We start from the raw sequence: 20,928 nt of genomic DNA on the forward strand, positions 1-20,928 counted from the left end.
TTTAATGACACACTAAATGTTGTGGCATTTCACATGATGTTCTAGATCTGCAGTATCACGTTTGGTTGCCTCTAACATGTAGCTTTTAAAGTTTTTAATTAAAGTAAAATAAAATGAAAGATTCTGTTCCTTAGCCGCACTAGCCATGTTTCAGAGGCTCAGTAGTCACATGTGGCTCCTGGCCACTAGATTGTTCCCTGCAGATACAGAATATTTCCATCATCACAGAGAATTTTATTGGACTGAGCCCTTGTAGAAGTCAAGCTGAGGGAGGGTTTCCCGGTGTTAGAGGTAACTCTGTCATTACAGACAAATTAATTTTCAAAGGAAAAGAAGAGTGAGCACGATCAAACACAGGTTTCTTTTGTCTGAAAGCTCACATTGGATAATGTTATTATTGAGTAGATTGTGGAAGCAGGGGATCGTGTTGTCCCTATGAACTGTGAATTAAAGTCTGTAATCATTTTTCCCCTCTCACACACTGAAGGCAAGTAGCGGGTCTGAGAGTGGGAGCCCAAAAAGAAGAGGCCAGAGGCAGCTGAAGAAACAGTAAGTCTTTCATGGGGCAGTTACTTCCCCCAGGGGTTTTGAACATGTCAGCTTCTCTGGGGCTCCCTTCTCTGTGTGGTCGTCCGTCCCGGGTCCCGGAGTCTGCTTCTTCTCTTGCTGTCTTGGGTTGCAGTCCGTCACGACCCACTGCTGCCGCAGCCCTCAAAGCTCAGGGTTGCATGTGTTTCCATGTGCTTGGACTACTTCTTAGGGCAAACCCCAGCTTGTTCCATTTGGTTAGCCTGATTAGCACAATTGTTATTTTTCTTAAAAATGTGCACCAGTTCTATTCTGGTTGAGCAAGGAACAAATTTAGATTTGCTCTTTTTTCTTTTAATTTGTTCTTTGTGTGGGTGTGGCAACATTATATTTGTTGGACTGACACCCAATTTAGTATTAAATTTCAAAGTGTTATTACTGTATAATTTTAATACTGCAGTTTACAAACCAGAAAATTTTAATTCTTGGGCTTAACATGACATTCCTTTAGAACGTAGATTATATATTCATTATTTTAAAAATTCACAAATTATACTTAATTAAGGTGAAAAAAATTTGTTTTTGTTTTTGGGTTTTTTTTGGAATTAAAAAAATTACTTTTGGAGAGTGTCTGGATCTTTTTGACAGTCTAAATTCTATAGCCCACCTCTTGAGGAGCTTCATTTGAAAATGTAGCTATTGAAAACTTGGCAGACAAATTCAGGGGTTTCTCATGGTAAACGATTGTCCATGGTACCTATTAAAATAGAGCCCCAGTTATATGTATTTTCTGTTCTCAAATACTAATTTTAGAATTAGTAATTAGAATTAGTAATTAGTAATAGAATTACTAATTAGTAATCTTTCATAAGTATTTGGCCTAAGGCAAAGGAGCTTGAATTTTTTAAACCCATGTACTCATCTTCAAAATAGAGTAATACTCATTCTGCCAACCTAACAGGGTTATTGGGAACTGTGTTAGGAAAAGTTGAGTATTTAGTATGTCCTCTCCAGAGCACATACACTTTTCATTTGTGTTTGAAATACTTGTTAGAGTTGGAGGAAAAACTGTAGGCAAGCCTGTACTTCTTGGCATCTTAGAAGGCTTTTTTCTACCCCATTCCTTGGCCTGCGTGGGAAATTATTCTGATCTGATGGCCTTTTGGGGGCTTTTGGGAAGTCTGTGCATGTGTTCTTTCCTCTACCATCTGGCTATGTTCTTCTGGTCTCCTGACTGGGATCTAAATGGTGCTGTGCTTGAAAACCTCCAGTTTCTACTTCAGTGGCGTCTGGGTGTGCAGAAGCGCACTGGCCCCTGTGCTCACTTTCCTTCTGTCAATCCTAGACGTCTCTAAAGTTGACCGTTCTTAGAGGCCTTCTTTCCCTGAGTAGAACCTCTTCGTTCCTTGCAGGGGGTTGTATCTTCTGTAAGTGCCCTTCCTTTCCCCGGCCTCTTCCCTAGGAACTTAGCCAGAGCTGGGGGAGTTCTCTTCCTGTTTATTTGGGCCCTGGGCTGGCCTCGCTTCCTGCTATCCTCTGGGCAGCAGGTGAGTACTGGGGCTTATAGGGAGCTCTTTTCCTGAGTCCGTTTAATTATAATTAGTAGGAGGAGGTGCAGTAGGTGCTGGCACTCCCTCTGCAAAGCCTCAGCACTAACGGGGGTCTGTGTGATGTGAGCAAGCATAACAGGACCTAGTGTGTGGGCATGTGGATTTCAGAATTGAGAGACTCAAAGGGGGCAGAGATTTTGAAGTATTAGCACAAGGAAAGGTTTTTCTGAAATGCGCGCTGTACCACAGATTTTGAAGTTTTTAAAAAGCTATTTTGTTAAACTTTTTAAAAATTCAAAGTTTAAAAATGTTGTAAGAATAAAGCAGTAGTACAAAGACTGCCTGTGTATTTTGCCCAGATTTACCATTGGTTACCACTTTTGCCTCATTTGTTTTTATTGTTGTGAGTGCTTTCTTTGTAAATATTTATGTATGCATGCATATAATATTTTTTCTGAACCACTTAAGACTAAGATTGACACACATCATGGCCTTTTACCCCTAAATACTGAAGTGTGGATTTCCTAAGAATAAGGATACTCTGTTTCTTAAGCACAGGATAGTTTTACTACAAATAGATTTAACATTGCTAACATAGTTTTGTCTAATCCATATCCCCATTTTGTTACTTGACCCAGGAATGTCTTTTATAACATTTCCCACCTCCACTGCAGGGTCCCATCTAGGATTAGATCCTGTATTAGTGGTCTTTCACAGCCCTTCTGTGCTATTATGACGTTGGCATCTTTGAAGAATACAGTCTTACAAGGGATTAACTCCCCAGAGTCATAATGTAAGTTAGCATTTAAAAAATTTAGAAGCTGTAGAGCATAATGTTTCTGCACGATATTGAGAACATTTTTCAAGTTGGCAGTGTTGAAAATTTGAGGGATGATGCTTAAGAATTCAGAGTTTTAGATTTTTTTTTTTGAGAAAATCTGTCAGTACTGGTCCTCATAACAAGTGGTCTTTGTAATCTTCAGATAGACTGGGAGTTCTCTGTTTTCAATCCAATTTACAGTCCTTACCTGGCCCAAGTGGGTACTGGAGATTGTAACTCCTGACCTAGTCATGCTAACCAATAATTTTTCAAATTTTATTTGACCCACTCATGCTGTTTTGATTATTCAACCCTTTCCCATGCAGTACTTCTTAATATTGTCCAAATTTGTGAAATGTAGAGGACCTATGCTGGCTCATTATGGTACCATCAGTTTTTCAAGCCACTCTAGAATGGTTCCAGAACATCTTCTCCCAACTGGAATGAAAAAAAAAAATGTGTTAGCCGTAAATCACTTGGAAGTTTTTCTTCTGGGACCATAGTTATTTTTTTCTTCCCAGTTCTTTGAATTGTAACTGTCAGAAACTTGTGACACAGTGGAGAATTTGCCCCAGAGTTTTCTTTTTCATTGAAACTTGCTCTTGAAAGGCGTTCTCTCTGGGAAATGTACTGAAAATCAGTGAAGTTTAAGCAGTTATTTCCCTCTTTTCATGATTTGCCTTCTAAAGTGGAGGAGAAAGGAATCCTCTTCTCTGGGCTCTTAGAGATAGTTAGTAGGAAGCCTCAGTGACTCTTGGCCAGAATTTAGGCCTATTTTATTTACAAAGGAATTTTACAGTTATTTAGATTTGATTTCTGTCTTAGGGTTTGTGTTCTGCCAGCCACCTTTTTCCAATAAAGGAAGAAAACCATACTTCGTTAGCTTGCATTCTGACTTTTTCATATCTGTTTACATTGCCATGGGGCCTCAGTGGCCAGACCTTGGTATTTTTATCCCTAGTCCCCAAAATTTTGGTAAAAATTCCATTGATTCTCTCCTAGGGAATCCTGCCGATGCCCTCTTAGAGCTGGATCTGGCAATTCACATCTCCTATAACATATGAAAAAAATTTTTAAACACAACCTTATATTTTAGACAACTCCTCTTTGTAGCCCGACTTATACATATGGCTTAGTCAGGGAGTCGTGCTCATAAAGTTTGCATTATATAGAAGAAGCCAGTGATCTAGGAGAGCCCTCTACATCTACAGAGTTGGGAAGTAATCATTTTATAATGATCACTCTTTTCACCTTCCCTTTATTTTTTTTTTATTTAAAAAAAAAATTTTTTTTTTAACGTTTATTTATTTTTGAGACAGAGAGAGACAGAGCATGAACGGGGGAGGGGCAGAGAGAGAGAGAGAGAGAGAGGGAGACACAGAATCGGAAACAGGCTCCAGGCTCTGAGCCGTCAGCACAGAGCCCGACGTGGGGCTCGAACTCACTGACCGTGAGATCATGACCTGAGCCGAAGTCGGCCGCTCAACCGACTGAGCCACCCAGGTGCCCCTCACCTTCCCTTTATACAAAGTGGCTTAGTATTGCTGATCTAACTTTTCCCTCTGTTCTTGAAAGTTAAAACAAAATTTAAAATAATCCAGCCAGTTTCAGATACACATGCATACTAACTCATTTAGGCCTTCTAAGCCTTCTGTTGTTCAGATCCTCCCAGAATGTGTAAGTCTGACTTTTCCTGATTTTGTGGTCTTCAGTGGATTGTCACTGAGAGGAGGAGGTCTGTAGGTTTGACATGTAATGCCAAACACCTTGTTCTCACTGGGTTTTAGTTTCCTGCTTTAGGAGGCGGACTTTGGACCAGTTGATTTGCTCAGTTTTTGTGCATTCTCATACTAGAAGTTTCTGAATCTTCCTGGCTGTCCATAAGTCTGTAGACCTCCAATTTAACTGGAGGACTCTAGCCTCAACACTGATTCTGTCAGTTTACTGCCACCTTAGTTCCATAAAGTCATAGAAGTGGACCTCATTAAGTGCCCTGATTTAGATTCTTAATTCCTGTGGAGTTCCGTAAATTACAACTAATATTTGTGCATCTTTCTCATCTGATCTGCTCTCCCTCACATCTTAATTGTTCATGTTCTTTCAAGCTTGTTAACTGTGAAACCACTTCTCTCCAGTTTGACTATGTGTGTCCCTTCTGAGAGCCAAACTGTTCTCCCAAAGGAGACTGCAGTCTCATGTGCCAATCTTCTAGTGCCTGGAGACATCTTGTTTCTTCCTTCCTGGCCGTCCCCATCTATTCGTTTGGTTCCTTAGCAAACATTTGTTGTGCTAGGTTCTAGGGAGGGGGACTAACATGCCTAGAGTTTAGTTAGATATAAGGAATTCTTTGTTTAAAAAGGGACCTGCAAGGATATTATGCAATATTAATAGGCCTTAGTGTCTCGGCAGTCTGTGTCCAAAAGAAAAGTACCGGGCCTGTTTGTTAGGCTGATACGGTTCATTCTTTAATTATTTCTTTCCTCAACAAAGAAGTAGCTCCATTTGCTTGCCTTTGTGCTGAACTCTGGTACAAAGATGAAGACAAGTGGCCCTGCCTCCTGGAAGCAGTCACTTACTCTAAGGGAAACCGATATGAAACCAACAGTGCTAGTAGAACTTGAGTAATGTACATAAAAGTGCTGTACTGCCTTTTCATGCTTCCTGAAGTAGGGTGGTTCCTGGACTTTTTAGGAAGATTCTTAGGAATCTGTAGATAAGCCACCTTCTTGCAGTAAGCTCCTGCTATTCCTTTGACCTATTCTCCCGTGAAGAATATTAACTTGACTTTGATTCTGTGACAGTTGTCTTCAGCATAATCTTATTTCCTATGCATAGACCCAGAGGCACAGTGGTAGTTGTTTTATAAAACCTCAGATACTTGCCTGTGAGTTTTTTTTTTTCCTAGATATTTCATGCTCAGTGACTATTATGTGTTCTGTCCTTCTTCCCTAGAAATGAGCTAAGTCCCACGTTTGGTCTTTAAACCTCAAAAACTCTTTGGGGTGGTAGGAGAGAGCTATAAGGTACGGCCCTTTAAAGCCTTCTAAGATCTCAAGGAGCAAAGGAACACCTACTGTATCTAATAATTATTAAGAACTACATCTTTGGCTGAATAGATTAGCTAGTAAGTGGTAGGTTTATCACTGAAAAATAATTTTAGGGACTTTTATCGAATATATTTTAAAGATGTTAGCATGTCTAGTATTATAGTAGTTTTAAAAGAAGTTTCTAACCAGTATTAGAATTTATTAAGATTCACATCATCTGTGAATTTGTTAAGATAAACATTTTTAGGCTTCGTATTAGACCTGCTAAATCAGAAACTGTGGCACTCGTCCAGAAATTTGTTTTAACAAGTTCTTCAGGTGGTTCTGATCATCTTACATTTGAGAACCACTGGTCTCGTATATATTACGACTTCAATCTGTTCAATGGTAGTGGTAAATAAAAATAGAGTAGAAGAGATTTAACAGCTTTTTTTTTTCCAGAATAGTTTAAAAAATACTTTCTTCATTTCCATTTTCATTTATTTTTGTCACCAGAGAAAAAATAGGCATAGATATTACACAGTCTAGGAAGGAACATAGCCAGAGTTTAAATAGAGCTAGAATAAACCTTTTTTAGCCATAATACCTAAACTATACATGTTCTGCCTTTTGGAGAATCCTATTGAAATTGGTCCTGTCAGATTCTTCAAACTAAACAATCCTGAGGAGTTCATTTAGAAAAAAATCATTTTGCTTTGCTTTTGATCACAGAGAAAAATGGAAACGGGAGCCCTCAGAAGATGAACAGGAACAAGGCACCAGTGCAGAGAGCGAACCAGAGCAGAAAAAAGTGAAAGCCAGAAGACCTGTCCCCAGAAGGTGCAGTGTTTGCTTGAACTCTCTGCTTCTGGTGGAGCTTAGTTTGTGTTAGTTTGAGAAGGATGGTACAGTGGTAGAATGATGGCCTACGGTGTGCTGTGATTCGGGGCTTTGGAAGTCTCGGGCTCACTTCTTGCTAGGCTTCCTCGTTAGCAAGTGATTAGGTGATGAGGATGCTTGCATTTGACTGTGGGTGTTTGCATGGTGTGTCGTGTAGAGCGAAGCTTCTGTTTCTTACTCCCCGACTTACTAGTTCCGAGGGGTGAACGTATCTTCTGCTTTTAAAAAAAGCTCCCTGTGTATTGGAGCAGTATGCAGGCTTTTTGGGGGAAGAACTAATTCCTAACTTTAAAATACTGTTTGGTTGAAAGCATGCGTCACTGTTTCTTACCTTGTTCTTAGAATCTGACATTAAGCAGAGAATCTGATTATGCAGGGAAAGAAGTAGGCGAGGTCGCAGGGAACTTTGGTAATTTAAAAAAAAAAAAATGTTTATTTGTTTTGAGAGGTGGGGCGATGGGCAGAGAAGGAGGGAGAGAGAGAATTCCAAGCAGGCTCCGTGCTGTCAGCACAGAGCCTGATGTGGGGCTTGATCTCACAAACCATGAGATCATGACCTGAGACAAAATCAAGAGTTGGATGCTTAAGTGATCCGAGCCACCCAGGTGCCCTGAAACTTTGGTAATTTCATTAGCTGGCTGGCAATGTAAGGTACTCATGTTGGGGAAAGGAGGGCAGGAGGCAGAGATCTCAGGGGAATTTTCCTCCTTGCAGTATTGCTTAGGATGGGGGTTGACAGGCTGTTGCCTTTGGGCCACATCCCACTCAATCACCTATTTCTGGATGGCCTGTGAGCTAAGTATAGCATTTAGAGATAAACATTTATAGTTTGATGATAGGCAACACTAAATTTGAACCTCAGTTCCGTGAAATGTTATCCCTTCAAAAAGAATTCAGTTCTTATCATTAGATGTGTATCCCATAAATCCTGTGATTATTATTTCATTTTGAGTTTTGTCAGTAAAAATTATGTGAAAATTTATTTTTTCTCGTTAAGTAAGTGCCTGCATAGTGGCCTCAATTTTGCGTCTTGTCTGGGAATGCCAACAGTTGTGCTCTGGACTTTTGCAGCCAACATTTGCCTGCCTCTGAGTTAGGACACTACACTGGCCCACCACGCTGGCAGGGAAATTTGTCAACTTAGTTTGGTCACAGGACTGGAAAGCCACTTCAGCTTTTTCTTCTAGAGTTTACCTGTCATTTATTGAATCCCTGATCATCTCTCTGTAGTGTTGCTTATGGAAGGTGTGAGAGAAACAGATAAGATTGTGAGTTTCCATCTGTCTCTTTCTCCTGTTTTCACCTTTTTACCACTGGTAGAGTATTTCGGGATTTCCTTACGGGAGTGCCTAGGCTGTGGTTCTCCGTGCTGGCTGTGTGTGAGTTCCCTTGGGTGGCCATCTCCTTAGTCTGTGTGGCAGGGTGTGGTTTCTCAGGTAGTCTTCCAGATATGTTTTGTACGTGTCACACACACTATTATGCGTGTAGTTATTTTTTGTCTTTTGCTCCTTTTATGCAGATAGCATTTCATGCATCTTCTTCTGCATTTAAAAAAAATATATATATATAGTTTAACATTTATTTATTATTGAGAGACAGAGAGACACAGAATGTGAACAGGGGAGGGGTAGAGAGAGGGGGAGACACAGAATCTGAAGCAAGCTCCAGGGTCTGAGCTGTTAGCACAGAGCCCGATGCGGGGCTCGAACTCACGAACTGTGAGATCATGACCTGAGCCAAAGTTGGATGCTTAACTGACTGAGCCACCCAGGCACCCCTGCGTTTTTCTTTAGTTATCTTGGAAATCTTCTCATATCAGTACATGGAAAAGTTTTTTGTTTTTTGTTTTTTTAATGCCTACCTAGTTATTCTGTTGAGTGAACTGATTCCAAGTTGATGAAGATTTAGAGTTTTCCTAGTCTTTTGTTAATTGCAAATAATACTACAGTGAATACCTTATTGTGCCGGTATCAGTGTATATCTGTAAGATCAACTCCCAGAAATGAAAAATGTTGACATTTCTAAGTTTGATAGATATTTCCAAGTTGTCTGCCAAAGAAGTACCATCAGTAACATGTTGCATGTATATTTTTATGTCAGGTAACCCTGAGGAGTAGTTGAGAACCATTGCCTCAGAATTCACTGAATCTCCTATATGTGTTTGAGGATTATCAGTATTACAATTACTTTTGTGTTGAAAATGCAGATTTCTAGTTGATTAGAATCTTAGCAAATGGGACTCAGGAATATACATTTCTGACATTCCCCAGGTTAATCCTATATATGTATTGTGGCTCTGGGAAATTATAGATTTGAAATAGACACCAAGTGATAGAATAAAAACTTTGCCCTTTTTTCTCTTCTCATTTTAGAACAGTGCCCAAACCTCGTGTTAAAAAGCAACCCAAGACTCAGCGTGGAAAGAGAAAAAGGCAAGATTCTTCTGATGACGATGATGAAGATGATGAAGCTCCTAAAAGGCAGACTCGTCGCAGAGCAGCTAAAAATGTTAGGTAGGTTGTGCCCCAGAAGTGTTTCATTAGTGTGAGGGTGATAGTTGGGTAGAACTTGGTTCAGGTGAGTCCACGATTCTGCATTTTTTTTTTTTTTTAAGTTTATTTTGACACAGAGAGAGAGAGAGAGAGAGTGCTTGTGTGCACACACTTGAGAGCATGAGTTGGTGGTGGCAGGGGAGGGGGCAGAGAGACAGAAGCCCAGGAAGGCCCCGTGCCGTAAGTGTGGAGCCCATTGTGGAGCTCATACCCACAAACTGAGATCATGGCCTGAGCCAAAACCAAGAGTCTGATGCTCAACTGACTGAGCCACCCAGGTGCCACCAGGATTTTGCAAAATTTTGGATTTTGATAGGCAAAAATAATGACCTGTGTCCTGAGGTTGTGTTTAGAAATTTCTTGCAAAAAAGAATGATGTTGGCCAGTGGGAATATGGAAGGAATAGCAGTGGTTCATTTCTGGCCTTCATTCCTGTAAAGAAAAGCACTTAGTGTTGATGTTCTGTTGAGGTGGGTTAGTCAGTGATAACTGTCACCCTTTTTAAGGAAAGATGTTTGGATTATATTCTCACTTTTAAATTGCTCTTTCAATCAGACAGATTCTTCTGAGGATCACTTTATGTACTGGTATTTGGGTGTAATTTTATTAAGCTTACTAATAGGATATGGAGTATTACTAGAAAATTAAATAAAGGAATAGAAACATGCAGACATCAGTATTTTACTTTATATGAGTCCAAGGATATTTCATTTTCTTTCAGAGGATACACAGGTTTCTTTTGGTCTACTGAGAGATAGTGAAACTAAGTCCTGGAGATATTAACCTGTCCAGTGTGTCTAGTTAATGATTCAAAGGCTTGGACAATGTGCTGAATATGCCAAAGTGTACGTTTTCCTCCTTCAGCTCTTGTACATCCAGGATTGTGTTTTTCTCGTGTGACTCCCAAACCATTTGTTGTTTATATACGGTGAAAGGTTACATTGTGAAAGGTTACATTTTGATATTTCATTACCAGGAAGTATGTTTGTTGAAGTTTTCAACAGTTTGAGGATACTTAAATTTCATATTCTTATTATCAGACAAAATACAGGGTTGAAACATTTCATCTTAGAAATAGTGTTTCCTTTTTGCTTAATGAAACAGCTGTTTTTTCATTCAGTATATGTTTTCTTTGTAGTTTCCTTGTTTACATAGTAACCTCCTGTTGAAAAACAAAAGCATAGGCATGTCCTTGTAGTTTTCTGTATCTTGCTTACACAAATCACTACAAACAGTAGTGTGTTTTTATTTTGAACTGTAAGCCTTCCTACAGTTCTCCATGAACATGCATTAATACTTAAGTAGGAGGAAACAGGTACTTTGAGCCCACTTTATCTGTGGCTGATCTTAAAACAACATGCCGGAGCCAAAAGGATATGGTTCTTGAACGTCGTTGTATTTGGTCTTTAATTCTGGAAAGGTAGTCTCTCATTTATCCAGCACTATTTCTCACGCAGCTATAAGGAAGATGACGACTTTGAGACTGACTCTGACGACCTCATCGAAATGACCGGAGAAGGAGCCGATGACCAGCAGGACAACAGTGAAACTATTGAGAAGGTCTTAGACTCAAGGCTGGGAAAGAAAGGAGGTATGTCTCTGTGGGGAGCAAATTATGTCTTACCTACTCAGGCCCAAATCTTCTGTATTTCAGCTCTCAAATGAAGAATTTCAGTCCATGCTCACAGTGGTCGTGAAAGGTGGAAGTTGTTCTGGCATAATGTCATGTTTCATTGCAGAGGATGTAGGGATGTGTCCGATATGTCTTTGAGACTTGAAACTTAAGATGTGTTTATAGCTTAAAAAGCAGTGATGTCGCAGATATTCTGGTTTATAAACCTGAAACAAATTTACCTTTAATTAGGTGTTTCTGAATCTCCTGGGTGATAGGGAATGAAGATTTTTTTATATCTAACTTGAGGTGTCTTATAACTTAGTTTCTTTAACCTTTCCATATAGAAAATATCAAAATACTGCTTAATTCCTTTTTCTTTTTTGTTTCCATCCAGCCTCACTTTTGGTTAAGAGTTAACACAGAACTTTGGGTGGATGGGTAATTGGTGTGGGGTGGTGGGGGGATCTTTCTTTCTTTCTTTCTTTCTTTCTTCTTTTTTTTTTTTTTTTTTTTTTTTTTTTTTTATGTTTATTCATTTTTGAGAGACAGAGACAGAATGCGAGCAGGGGAGGAACGGAGAGAGAGAGGGAAACACAGAATCCGATGTAGGCTCCAGGCTCTGAGCTGTCAGCACAGAGCCCGACATGGGGTTTGAACTCATGAGCCATGAGATCATGGCCTGAGTTGAAGTTGGACACTCAACTGACTGAGCCACCCAGGCGCCCCTATTTCTTAGTATTCTTGGAGAGACAGATTTGTTTTCTGAGTTAGTAGGGACCAAACCAGAAGGGTGTTGCTCTTCCATTTCTCTTGTGTTTAGACACAAGGATTTCTTTGATTTCACCAACATATTTTGGAAAACATTTTAAAGTGTAGAAATTGGGTTTGCGTTTTGACAGTATTTGAAATTACGAATCTTGTTCATCCTGTATTGTTTGTGAATTTCTGCTTATTTTTCAGTCAACAGGATTTTGATGCTTCATCCAAAAAGAGATTCTTTAGCTGAATGTGTACTCAGGAAGCCTTTTCAGGGTCTGATTTAATACACTTTTAAATGTTTACCTGAATCCTTTTGCAGCTACGGGAGCTTCTACTACTGTATATGCGATTGAAGCTAATGGAGACCCAAGTGGCGACTTTGACACTGAAAAGGATGAGGGTGAAGTCCAGTACCTCATCAAGTGGAAGGGTTGGTCTTACATCCACAGCACATGGGAGAGTGAAGAATCCTTACAACAGCAGAAAGTGAAGGGTCTAAAAAAATTAGAGAACTTCAAGAAGAAAGAGGATGAAATCAAGCAATGGTACATTTTTCAAGCAATGGTATATTTGCAGCCTTGAGGGAAGGAAGGTTTTTAAAGAATGTGTGGAGCACATAGCTGTCTAGGAACTCAGATTTTGCCTTAATTATCTGAATACAGAGCTGGTCACAATTCCATTTTATAAAATTGTGACCTGAAGACACTATATATATATATGTTTTTTGTATACGGCCACCAATTTTGCAGAGTTTGATAATAATAATAAGTAGCTTATGGAGCATTTTGCACACCCAGTGTTTTTTATCCTCATGATAAGCCCATGAGATTTGTACCCATTGTACAAGTGTACACACATTGTACCATTGTACACATTTTGTGGATAGGGAGAGTGAGGCACAAGGCAACTTTTCCGGGAGGTCCCAGGATTGGAGTTCTGGCAGCCCAAATCCAGAGCTAAGTCTTAGGCACCCTGTCATTTTCCTATGATTACGCTGGGGTGGCTTAGATGTCAGGAGTTAATATTCCAGAACTGTCTGGGTTACAGTACACTTACCACTAATCTCGGTTTTCACAATTTGCAGAAATGATGTGACTGAAACAGATGAACTCCTGAAGCTCTGATAGACCATTGTTTTTAGTTTAATTTACTTACAACTTTGAAGGTGGTTAAGTTGCATATGAGAAATATGTGGGGCCTATAGCACCCACAGACCTAAAGTGACTAATTAGAGGTATCAGGTTCAACCCTGAAGACCGACCTGCCAGTGTAATGTGATCAGGTTATTTTGTGTTAGAAATAGGGCCAGATGGGTTCTAATTCCCAATTTTACTACTGTGCACCATGTGCTCCTTCAGTAAATCACTTATTTTTCCTTTAGGTATCCCTAAGAATGGGGTCGGTTGTAAAGCAATTACAAATTTAAAATCCTCGGAAGTACAGTAATAGTTCATTTCAGCTTGCCAGTATTGTCCTTCTATAGAATTTTAGTCCAAAGAATAACTAGCTTTGTGTAAAAGCTACATTTAATCTCTCCCAAAACACATACCTATATGAAAAAGGCATGTTTCCTTTTAAATCTGGAAGACAGTTTTATGGTCCTATTCTGTTTAGATATTGGAATTTATTACACAAAGTAATTATTTTTAGGTTTCTTTATAAAGAAGGAACAACTGGTATGTTTTATGAGTCTAAGGTTTCCTAAAAGTGTATGTTTTTTTATAAAATCTCTGGCTTAATTACTAGTGAAGGATTGCTAAAGGGACAGATGGAAGTAAAGGCTCAGTTTCCTTTGCTCTTCTTAGACTTTGCTTTGATAGATTTGTATGGATCTCCCAAATCTAATTGGAATGTATTTTTCTTTTCTTCTGTCTAGGTTAGGAAAAGTCTCTCCTGAAGATGTGGAATATTTCAACTGCCAACAAGAGCTGGCCTCAGAGTTGAACAAACAGTATCAGATAGTCGAAAGAATAATCGGTGAGCACATGGAAACTTATTTTAGCAGTGTTTGAGCTCCGCAAATAATGGCTTTTGGTTTTGGGGTATTGTAAATTTAAAAATGCATTTTGTAGACTTACTTGTAGAGAATAGATGTAGGGGAAAAAAGGCAAGAGAATACATGGCTATCTAGATTGATTTTGAAGGAAGAGTTAACAAGATTTGCTGGTAAATTTGGACGTGGGAGATGAGAGAAGGCGGTGTCAAGTACGATGCCAAGACTTATGACCCAGGCAAATAGGAGAACAGAGGTACCATTTACTGAAATGGAAAGGCTAAGGGAAGAACTGGCTTGGAGTGGAAATCAAGAGCTGGGTTTGATATTTGTAAGTTTGCTATTCTTCTTGGTTGACTAATTGGGGAGTATCGTGAAGGTTGTATGTAGCATATGTGAGCTTGGAGTTTAGAACTCTCAGTCTGCGCTGGAGATTTATATTTGGGAATTTATCAGTATGTAGATAGTATTTAAAGCCTAAGATTTACTGAGATTATCAGAAATAGTATACCTCGTGAGACTAGGAAGTTTGAGAGCATTCCAGGTTTTGGAAGTTAGGGAGAAGCCACAGGAGAAGAGAAAGAAAGTCTGGTGAGAGAGGAGGGGGGCTGAGAGCATGATGCTCTGGGGGGAAGGAGGACTGAGACTTGATCCTTGAACTTGGGCTGGTTCAGGATCTGTGGAGTGGTGGGGATGAGGCCTGATTGGGGTGGCTTCAAGAGAGAATGAGGGGGACACCGGGAGTGAAAACAACTCTCCTGGGGAGTTTTGTTGTAAAGGGGAACAGAAATGGGGTTGTAGCTACTCAGGGCTGTGAGAGCAAGACAGGTGTTCCTTTTTTTTTTTTTTTTAAATGATATCAGATTATAGAGTATATTTGTATTCTTATTCATAGGACCTAAAATGTCATTCTTTCCTTGATTATAGTGATAACTTTTCTGTCGTATTTTCCATTTGTGTAGCCGTGAAGACAAGCAAATCTACATTGGGTCAATCAGATTTTCCAGGTAAGCAAAAGATTTGGTTAACAAATGTTAGTGAGCATCTAAGAGCAGTTCAGGTTTTGCAGTGTATTTAGTTTTGCCACTTGGTGTTTCAATGGTCATGTGTAAAACAGTGACACTCCCCTTCTTTGATTGACAGTTGCTAATCTACTAATTTTTGTATACCAAACAGCTCACAGTCGGAAGCCGGCACCTTCAAATGAACCTGAATATCTATGCAAATGGATGGGACTGCCCTATTCAGAGTGCAGCTGGGAAGATGAAGCCTTGATTGGAAAGAAGTTCCAGAGCTGTATTGACAGCTTCCATAGTCGGAACAACTCAAAAACCATCCCAACGAGAGAATGCAAGGTGTGGTGATGGCTGGCTTTTGGTTTTTCCGGGGAAAGATGTGTTGGTGGGAAGGGTTGATCACATAGATATTGGGAAGAGAAAATGTACAAAAGTAAATGATAATTTCCATTTTGACGTGAAAGATGAATTAACCTTGACATCAAAGGAAAATATTAAAACAGAAGAAGATGAATTGTATAATGGCTTCGCTGACCTCTTTAATCTTAAAATTCACGGAACTGGATATGTCTAATTAGAGATATTGTGCAGAATATTTGAAAGAATTTAAGCACTTTAAAGAGACGTGACATTGTATGGTGGGGCGCCTGGGTGGTTCAGTCGGTTGAGTGACTGATGGTTGAGCAACTGGTGGTTCAGTTGGTTGAGCATCTGATTTTAGCTCAGGTCATGATCTCATGGTTTGTGAGTCCAAGCCCTGTGTCAGGCTCTGCGCTGATAGCACGGAGCCTATTTGGGATTTTCTCTCTCTCCCTGTCTCTGCCCCTCAATCACCCCAGCTCATACATTCTCTCTCTCTCTCTCTCAAAATAAATAAACTTAAATAAAACAAAGAAATGTGATGGGAAAGGGGAGAAGCTCTGAATTCTAAGTTAGAAACTAAACATCTAGGCTTTTTATTTGCTTGATTGTTTGCATAAATCCTTTCCCTTTTTTGGAATTCATTCCACATGTAAAATGGTGTGCTTGGGTCCTTGGCAGAAGAAGTCTGTGTAAGACATGGGCTCTGTCTCTGAGGAGTTGACGTCCAGTTCATGGCACCAGACCGCCATCTGTGGAATTCAGTGTGTATTTGAGGGGGCAGTGAGTGTAAAAACGAACTGTGGTCAGAGAAATACAGAGGCAGGAGTCACTGAGCTCCAGTAGTCCATGAGGAGGTTTAAAGGGTTAAAGAGATTGCACTACTTGAATTGCCCTGGTTCTTGAAGAATGGGTTGGTGCTGGATAGACAGATGGAAGGGGGCCCAGGTTATTGCCCTCCCCTGAAAGGCATCAGGAGAAAGATGGTCTTGGGGCTGGAAGAGAGGAAGGTGTTATTGGCAAGTGCACTTAGGTCCGAGTGTGCATGTCTTGAATACCTTGGAGGGTAATGCTGGCTTTATCTGGTGGGTATGGACACGCCTACCTCCCTGAGAGAGAGCAGCATGATGGAAACAGTGTTGTATTCGGAAAACTTCGTGTAATGGCAGTGTGTAGTTAGGAAAGCCAGAAGGTCCAGCCAGAAACATGCCCTGGAAGTCCGTGAGGGAACCACAGTGTGCGGACAAGGGAAGTCACTGTGGGATGCAAGGATTGGAGGGGAGGAAGCTCTGGGGGAGCCGTGGCAGAAGTGGACGTGGGGCTCGGTGGCTGGGTGTGAGGAGTCAGGTTCTGTTCACTGCTGGGTGCTCACAGAGGAGAGGTGAGACGGTCGGTAATCACCTTAACCAAATACACTGTTAGGGCGGTACATCATGTAATAGGGTGCTGATGCCATAGAGCCCTAATCTTCAGAGAAATGCTCGCTATGAAAAGACTTTGTGGCCAAAGGACTTTGGGAAGCATTCCTAAATGAAGTTTTTCTGTAAATTCACAATATGGACAAGCGTTTTAGACTTTGAAAAGTCACAGTAATGAAATTTATGTAACTTGTATTACATTGTTTCCCAAATGGATTTAGTCACAGAATCCACATTTTGTACTGTGCAAAGCATAGAGACATGACCTTACTAGACTGATGTTCTTCACATCCTTTCCTTTAGAAAACCAAACTCACACACTTGGGGGGTTCAAGGTCAGGGGGTTGGCATTTTGGAATTTTTAGATGTTCTCATGGTGACCTTCTGCTGTGTTTGGCATATACAGACTTTCCCAGTGGTCTTGTTTTGTACCGTTTAAATGAGATTATAAAGATGAAAATGGAGCACTCCCTGCCATATGATAGAGATGATGTAAAATTAGTGCTGTGTAAGGATGTTCACAGACTGACTTCAGGACAGGAGCACGTTAACCAAAGACTATTTCAGGATACATCTGGCTTCGGGAGTACAGACTTCAATGAAAGGAGGTGTGGGTGCGGTGGGGTAGGTGAGGTTGGTGATTCAGATGTGAAATGTAAACTTCTGTGCTTTAGTTCAGAGCACATAAATCATAGGTAGCATTTTAACATGGGAATAGGAAGAAAGTCTTTTTCAGACATGGGCTTTGTGAATTTTTTTGTCTTTCAGGCCTTGAAGCAGAGACCACGATTTGTGGCTTTAAAGAAACAGCCAGCATATTTAGGAGGGGAGAATCTGGAGCTTCGTGATTATCAGCTAGAAGGTCTCAACTGGCTTGCTCATTCCTGGTGCAAGTAGGTAGAAAATAGGTTTGAAATTCTCTGTACCGTTTTTGGCTTCTTTATTTTTAAGTGCAAATAATTATTTCTGTTGTGTATTATAGAAACAAAAATATGTGATTGAGAGAAGGCTTTGGTAGGAGTTCATATGTATGTGTAATACCATTTTAATCTGAAGTAAAGAATACTTTGTTAATTAGTTATTTGGGGATAATTTGTCCTAGCCAGAAACCTATGTCATAACATGTTGTTTCTGAGTGTGAATATAAGTAGCAAGTTAATTTGCCCACATCTGTGATGTGGAAGTCATTTTTCTCGGGAAGAAAGAAGATGTCTGTTTTCCATTCATTTTCCTTCTAGGCCAGGGAAACCTTTCCCTTCATTTCTTGTGGTAGTGCTGAAGAATAGTGTGAAACACCCCCCTCCCTCCTAAGGTTGCTGTACATACTGTCCCATGTAGAGGAAGGTCTCTGATGGTTGAACCTATAAAATTGTCCTTACTTTTTGTAACAAAACCACCTGAATTTTGAAAAGGAAAGGTGTGACAATGAAAGCATTTGAAGTTTAAAGGTGCTTGGAGGCAGTACTCATGGATGTTGTCCATCAGATCAATTGCAAATCTAAGTAGTCTCTGATTACTATGTGTCAGGCCCCATCTAGGCCTGGACAGTTTTAACAGTGAACCACGACAGACCTAGTTTCCCTGTCCTCCCAGGGCATACAGTGTGGGAAGGATCTTTAATGCTTACCTGCAAACTCCTTCCCCCATATGCAATTCTTAAGTGCTTCAGTGTTTTACAGTAAGGCAAAAATTCTTGTTTCCAAATTGAACTGCAGCCTGGAAATAAAACCATGTGAACTGGTTTTCTCAATGCCAAAAAGTGGTTTCTGGTTAGAGGTACATTTAGAATGCCTGCTTCCCAATGAAACTACCTATATTCTTTGTCCTGTAAAATCTAATACAGCATCTAGCATTCAGTTATGAACATTAGAGCCCTTGGTGAGCTTCAGTTTGTGTGACTAAGGATGTAAGTCTGATAGGACTATTCTAAATTGCATAAAAACTGGTTTTGTTTCAGAGAACAGGGAGATCTCATCTTCCTAGAAGATAGTTCTAAAGCTAGGTGGAACCTCAAGAGGTTGTGTGATCCAGCCCTCTCATTTTGTACTTGAAGGGTCTTAGCCACAAAGATGTCATGTGCAGTCATGTCACGAACATCACTGTCACACTGTGTGCTGAAGAGGACCCAAACAGTTGTTAGGCCCTAGTCACAGGAACCTTACATTAAGTAATATGCTGTTTTGGCCTAGTTTTAGAAAAACAGGGAAATCCATTCAAATCTCTTTCAGTGTATGAACAATGGCAGTTTGTTAGGGAGAGGAAATGTTGGAGAAAATCCTGTTTCCTCCCTACTAGTGTGGAAAGGTGAGAGAAATAGGAGGGAAATTACACAAAGGAACATAACATATCTGAATAGTGCATAAATTATAGAGATTTAGATTATAGAGATTTAGATTTAGATTCAGATTTATAGAGAGGTATGGCCTCTTCCTTCTCCCCTGCCCCAGTATATTTGCCTTTGTCCTTTTCTTTTCCCATAAAACTAGCCATTCTGTGGAACACGGAATGTATTTTTAAAAATTCAGTCTCTTCTTGGTAAATTAAATGTCTTGTATTTCTAATCCGTTCAGTTCTTTGTAATTTGTCCATTATTTTTAGTTCTTTCTGGGTTATTGATTAAACATTTGTTATACATGTATAAACCTTTAATCGCCTGATTTTTCTAGAAACTCTTAATGTTTGCAGCCTTTTGCCATGTATATATTTCTAATTCCCTGCCAAAAGGGCTATTTTCTATTTCCTGAACATACTTTCCTACTCTGGCCATTTCTTCAAGTGTTTTTCTTCTAGCTGAACAATCCTCTCCTGTTAATATCCTGTTAAAATATCCAGACTGTCTCCTAGAGCAGTGTTTCTCAAAGTGTGGTCCAAGGAATACACCTGCATCAGAATATCCAGAAGTGTCTGTTAAAAGTACAGCTCTTTGAGCCCTTTCCCAGGTGTTCTGATTTGGTAGGTGTAGGGTGGATTCAGAAATCTGATTTGCAGCCTGTCTCTGCTGTAGACTGTGCTGTATTTAAAACAAGCTTCTGGGGCGCCTGGGTGGCTCAGTTGGTTAAGCGTCCGACTTCAGCTCAGGTCACGATCTCACGGTCCGTGAGTTCAAGCCCCGCGTCAGGCTCTGGGCTGATGGCTCAGAGCCTGGAGCCTGCTTCCGATTCTGTGTCTCCCTCTCTCTCTGCGCCTCCCCCGTTCATGCTCTGTCTGTCTCTGTCTCAAAAATAAATAAACGTTAAAAAAAAAAAAAATTAAAAAAAAAAACAACAAACCAAGCTCCAGATCTGCAGCACATAGGCCTGGGGAGGAGTGTATGTAGCATTAAACAACCCAGCGGCATGCAGTGGAGTAGGTGGGTGATTTGAGCAAAGGCACGTGGCCATCAGGCTGTAGGGTTCACCAGCAGTTGGGATAGCCAGTTTGCCCCCCTGCTTTCTGTAAAGGTGGAACCCAAGGTCATGTTCTTGGATACCCCCATAAAACAAAACCTGCCTTCTGTGTTACAAGGGGTAGATGTAAAAGAACAAAATGCAAGGTAAAGAATGTAGTCTGAGTAAGCTCTTAAAGTATTTCCAAAGCTTGACTGTACTTAGATCACTTGTTCTGCTATTTTGTAGTTTCTACTACAAAGGAAATACAGTTGAGGCTGGTAACCAGTGCCTTGCTTGGTGAATTGGGAGTCATTGGTGTCCTTGCTGTTTGTGCACATGCTGGTTTGTGTGCGTGTGTGTGTGTGTGTGTGTATGTGTGTGTGTGTGTGTACACGTACTAATGGTTTTGTTTTGTTTTGTTTTTATTTTTCTCTTCCTGCAGAAGTAACAGTGTAATCCTTGCTGATGAAATGGGCCTAGGAAAGACCATCCAGACCATATCATTCCTCTCCTACCTGTTCCACCAACACCAGCTGTATGGCCCCTTTCTTATAGTCGTCCCTTTATCCACCCTCACCTCATGGCAGAGGGAGTTTGAAATCTGGGCACCAGAGATTAACGTAGTGGTTTACATAGGTGACCTGATGAGCAGAAATACGGTGTGTAAACAAAAAGAATTGGGATAGAATCTGTGTTATAAATGTATTTTGGAAATTGACCTAAAACCATTATAGTCTTTAGTAACATTATGATTCCGACACTGTAATGTGCCCCCACTGTTGGGAGATTTATGTATCACAAAAATGCAACTCACATATTCTTTAAAATATGCTTACTATATTAAAGGAAAGCAATAGCAGTATGTGAATGGGAATTTGTTTTAGTTGGATTGCAGTATTTAGTTTTTCTTCTCTTTGTCTCATATTTCTAAGACTATTTTATTTATAATGGATTATAAGATGGAGTTAATACCCTGTGGAATGTTAATATTATTTTTGCTGTTTGAACAGAGAGATACTACTA

At 40.1% G+C, this 20,928-nt stretch overlaps 1 protein-coding gene across 6 annotated transcripts in view; it reads left to right on the top strand.

Moving 5' to 3' along the window:
• Positions 1-20,928, top strand: part of CHD2 (chromodomain helicase DNA binding protein 2) — a 122,715-nt gene that overhangs the window by 28,631 nt on the left and 73,156 nt on the right. For 4 of the 6 annotated variants that reach the window (XM_042941085.1, XM_042941084.1, XM_042941087.1 and 1 more), the window contains 10 exons: positions 488-549; positions 6,657-6,764; positions 9,197-9,337; positions 10,834-10,967; positions 12,070-12,295; positions 13,627-13,727; positions 14,706-14,750; positions 14,920-15,098; positions 17,306-17,430; positions 20,348-20,564. In XM_042941085.1, the coding sequence (XP_042797019.1) occupies positions 488-549; positions 6,657-6,764; positions 9,197-9,337; positions 10,834-10,967; positions 12,070-12,295; positions 13,627-13,727; positions 14,706-14,750; positions 14,920-15,098; positions 17,306-17,430; positions 20,348-20,564 (1,338 nt within the window). Of the gene's footprint in view, positions 1-487; positions 550-6,656; positions 6,765-9,196; positions 9,338-10,833; positions 10,968-12,069; positions 12,296-13,626; positions 13,728-14,705; positions 14,751-14,919; positions 15,099-17,305; positions 17,435-20,347; positions 20,565-20,928 lie in introns of those variants that run through there. The other 2 variants (XM_042941086.1, XM_042941090.1) reach the window with 2 other exon arrangements.

The sequence above is a fragment of the Panthera leo genome, chromosome B3 (assembly GCF_018350215.1).
Source record: "Panthera leo isolate Ple1 chromosome B3, P.leo_Ple1_pat1.1, whole genome shotgun sequence".
Taxonomy (NCBI): Eukaryota; Metazoa; Chordata; class Mammalia; order Carnivora; family Felidae; genus Panthera; species Panthera leo.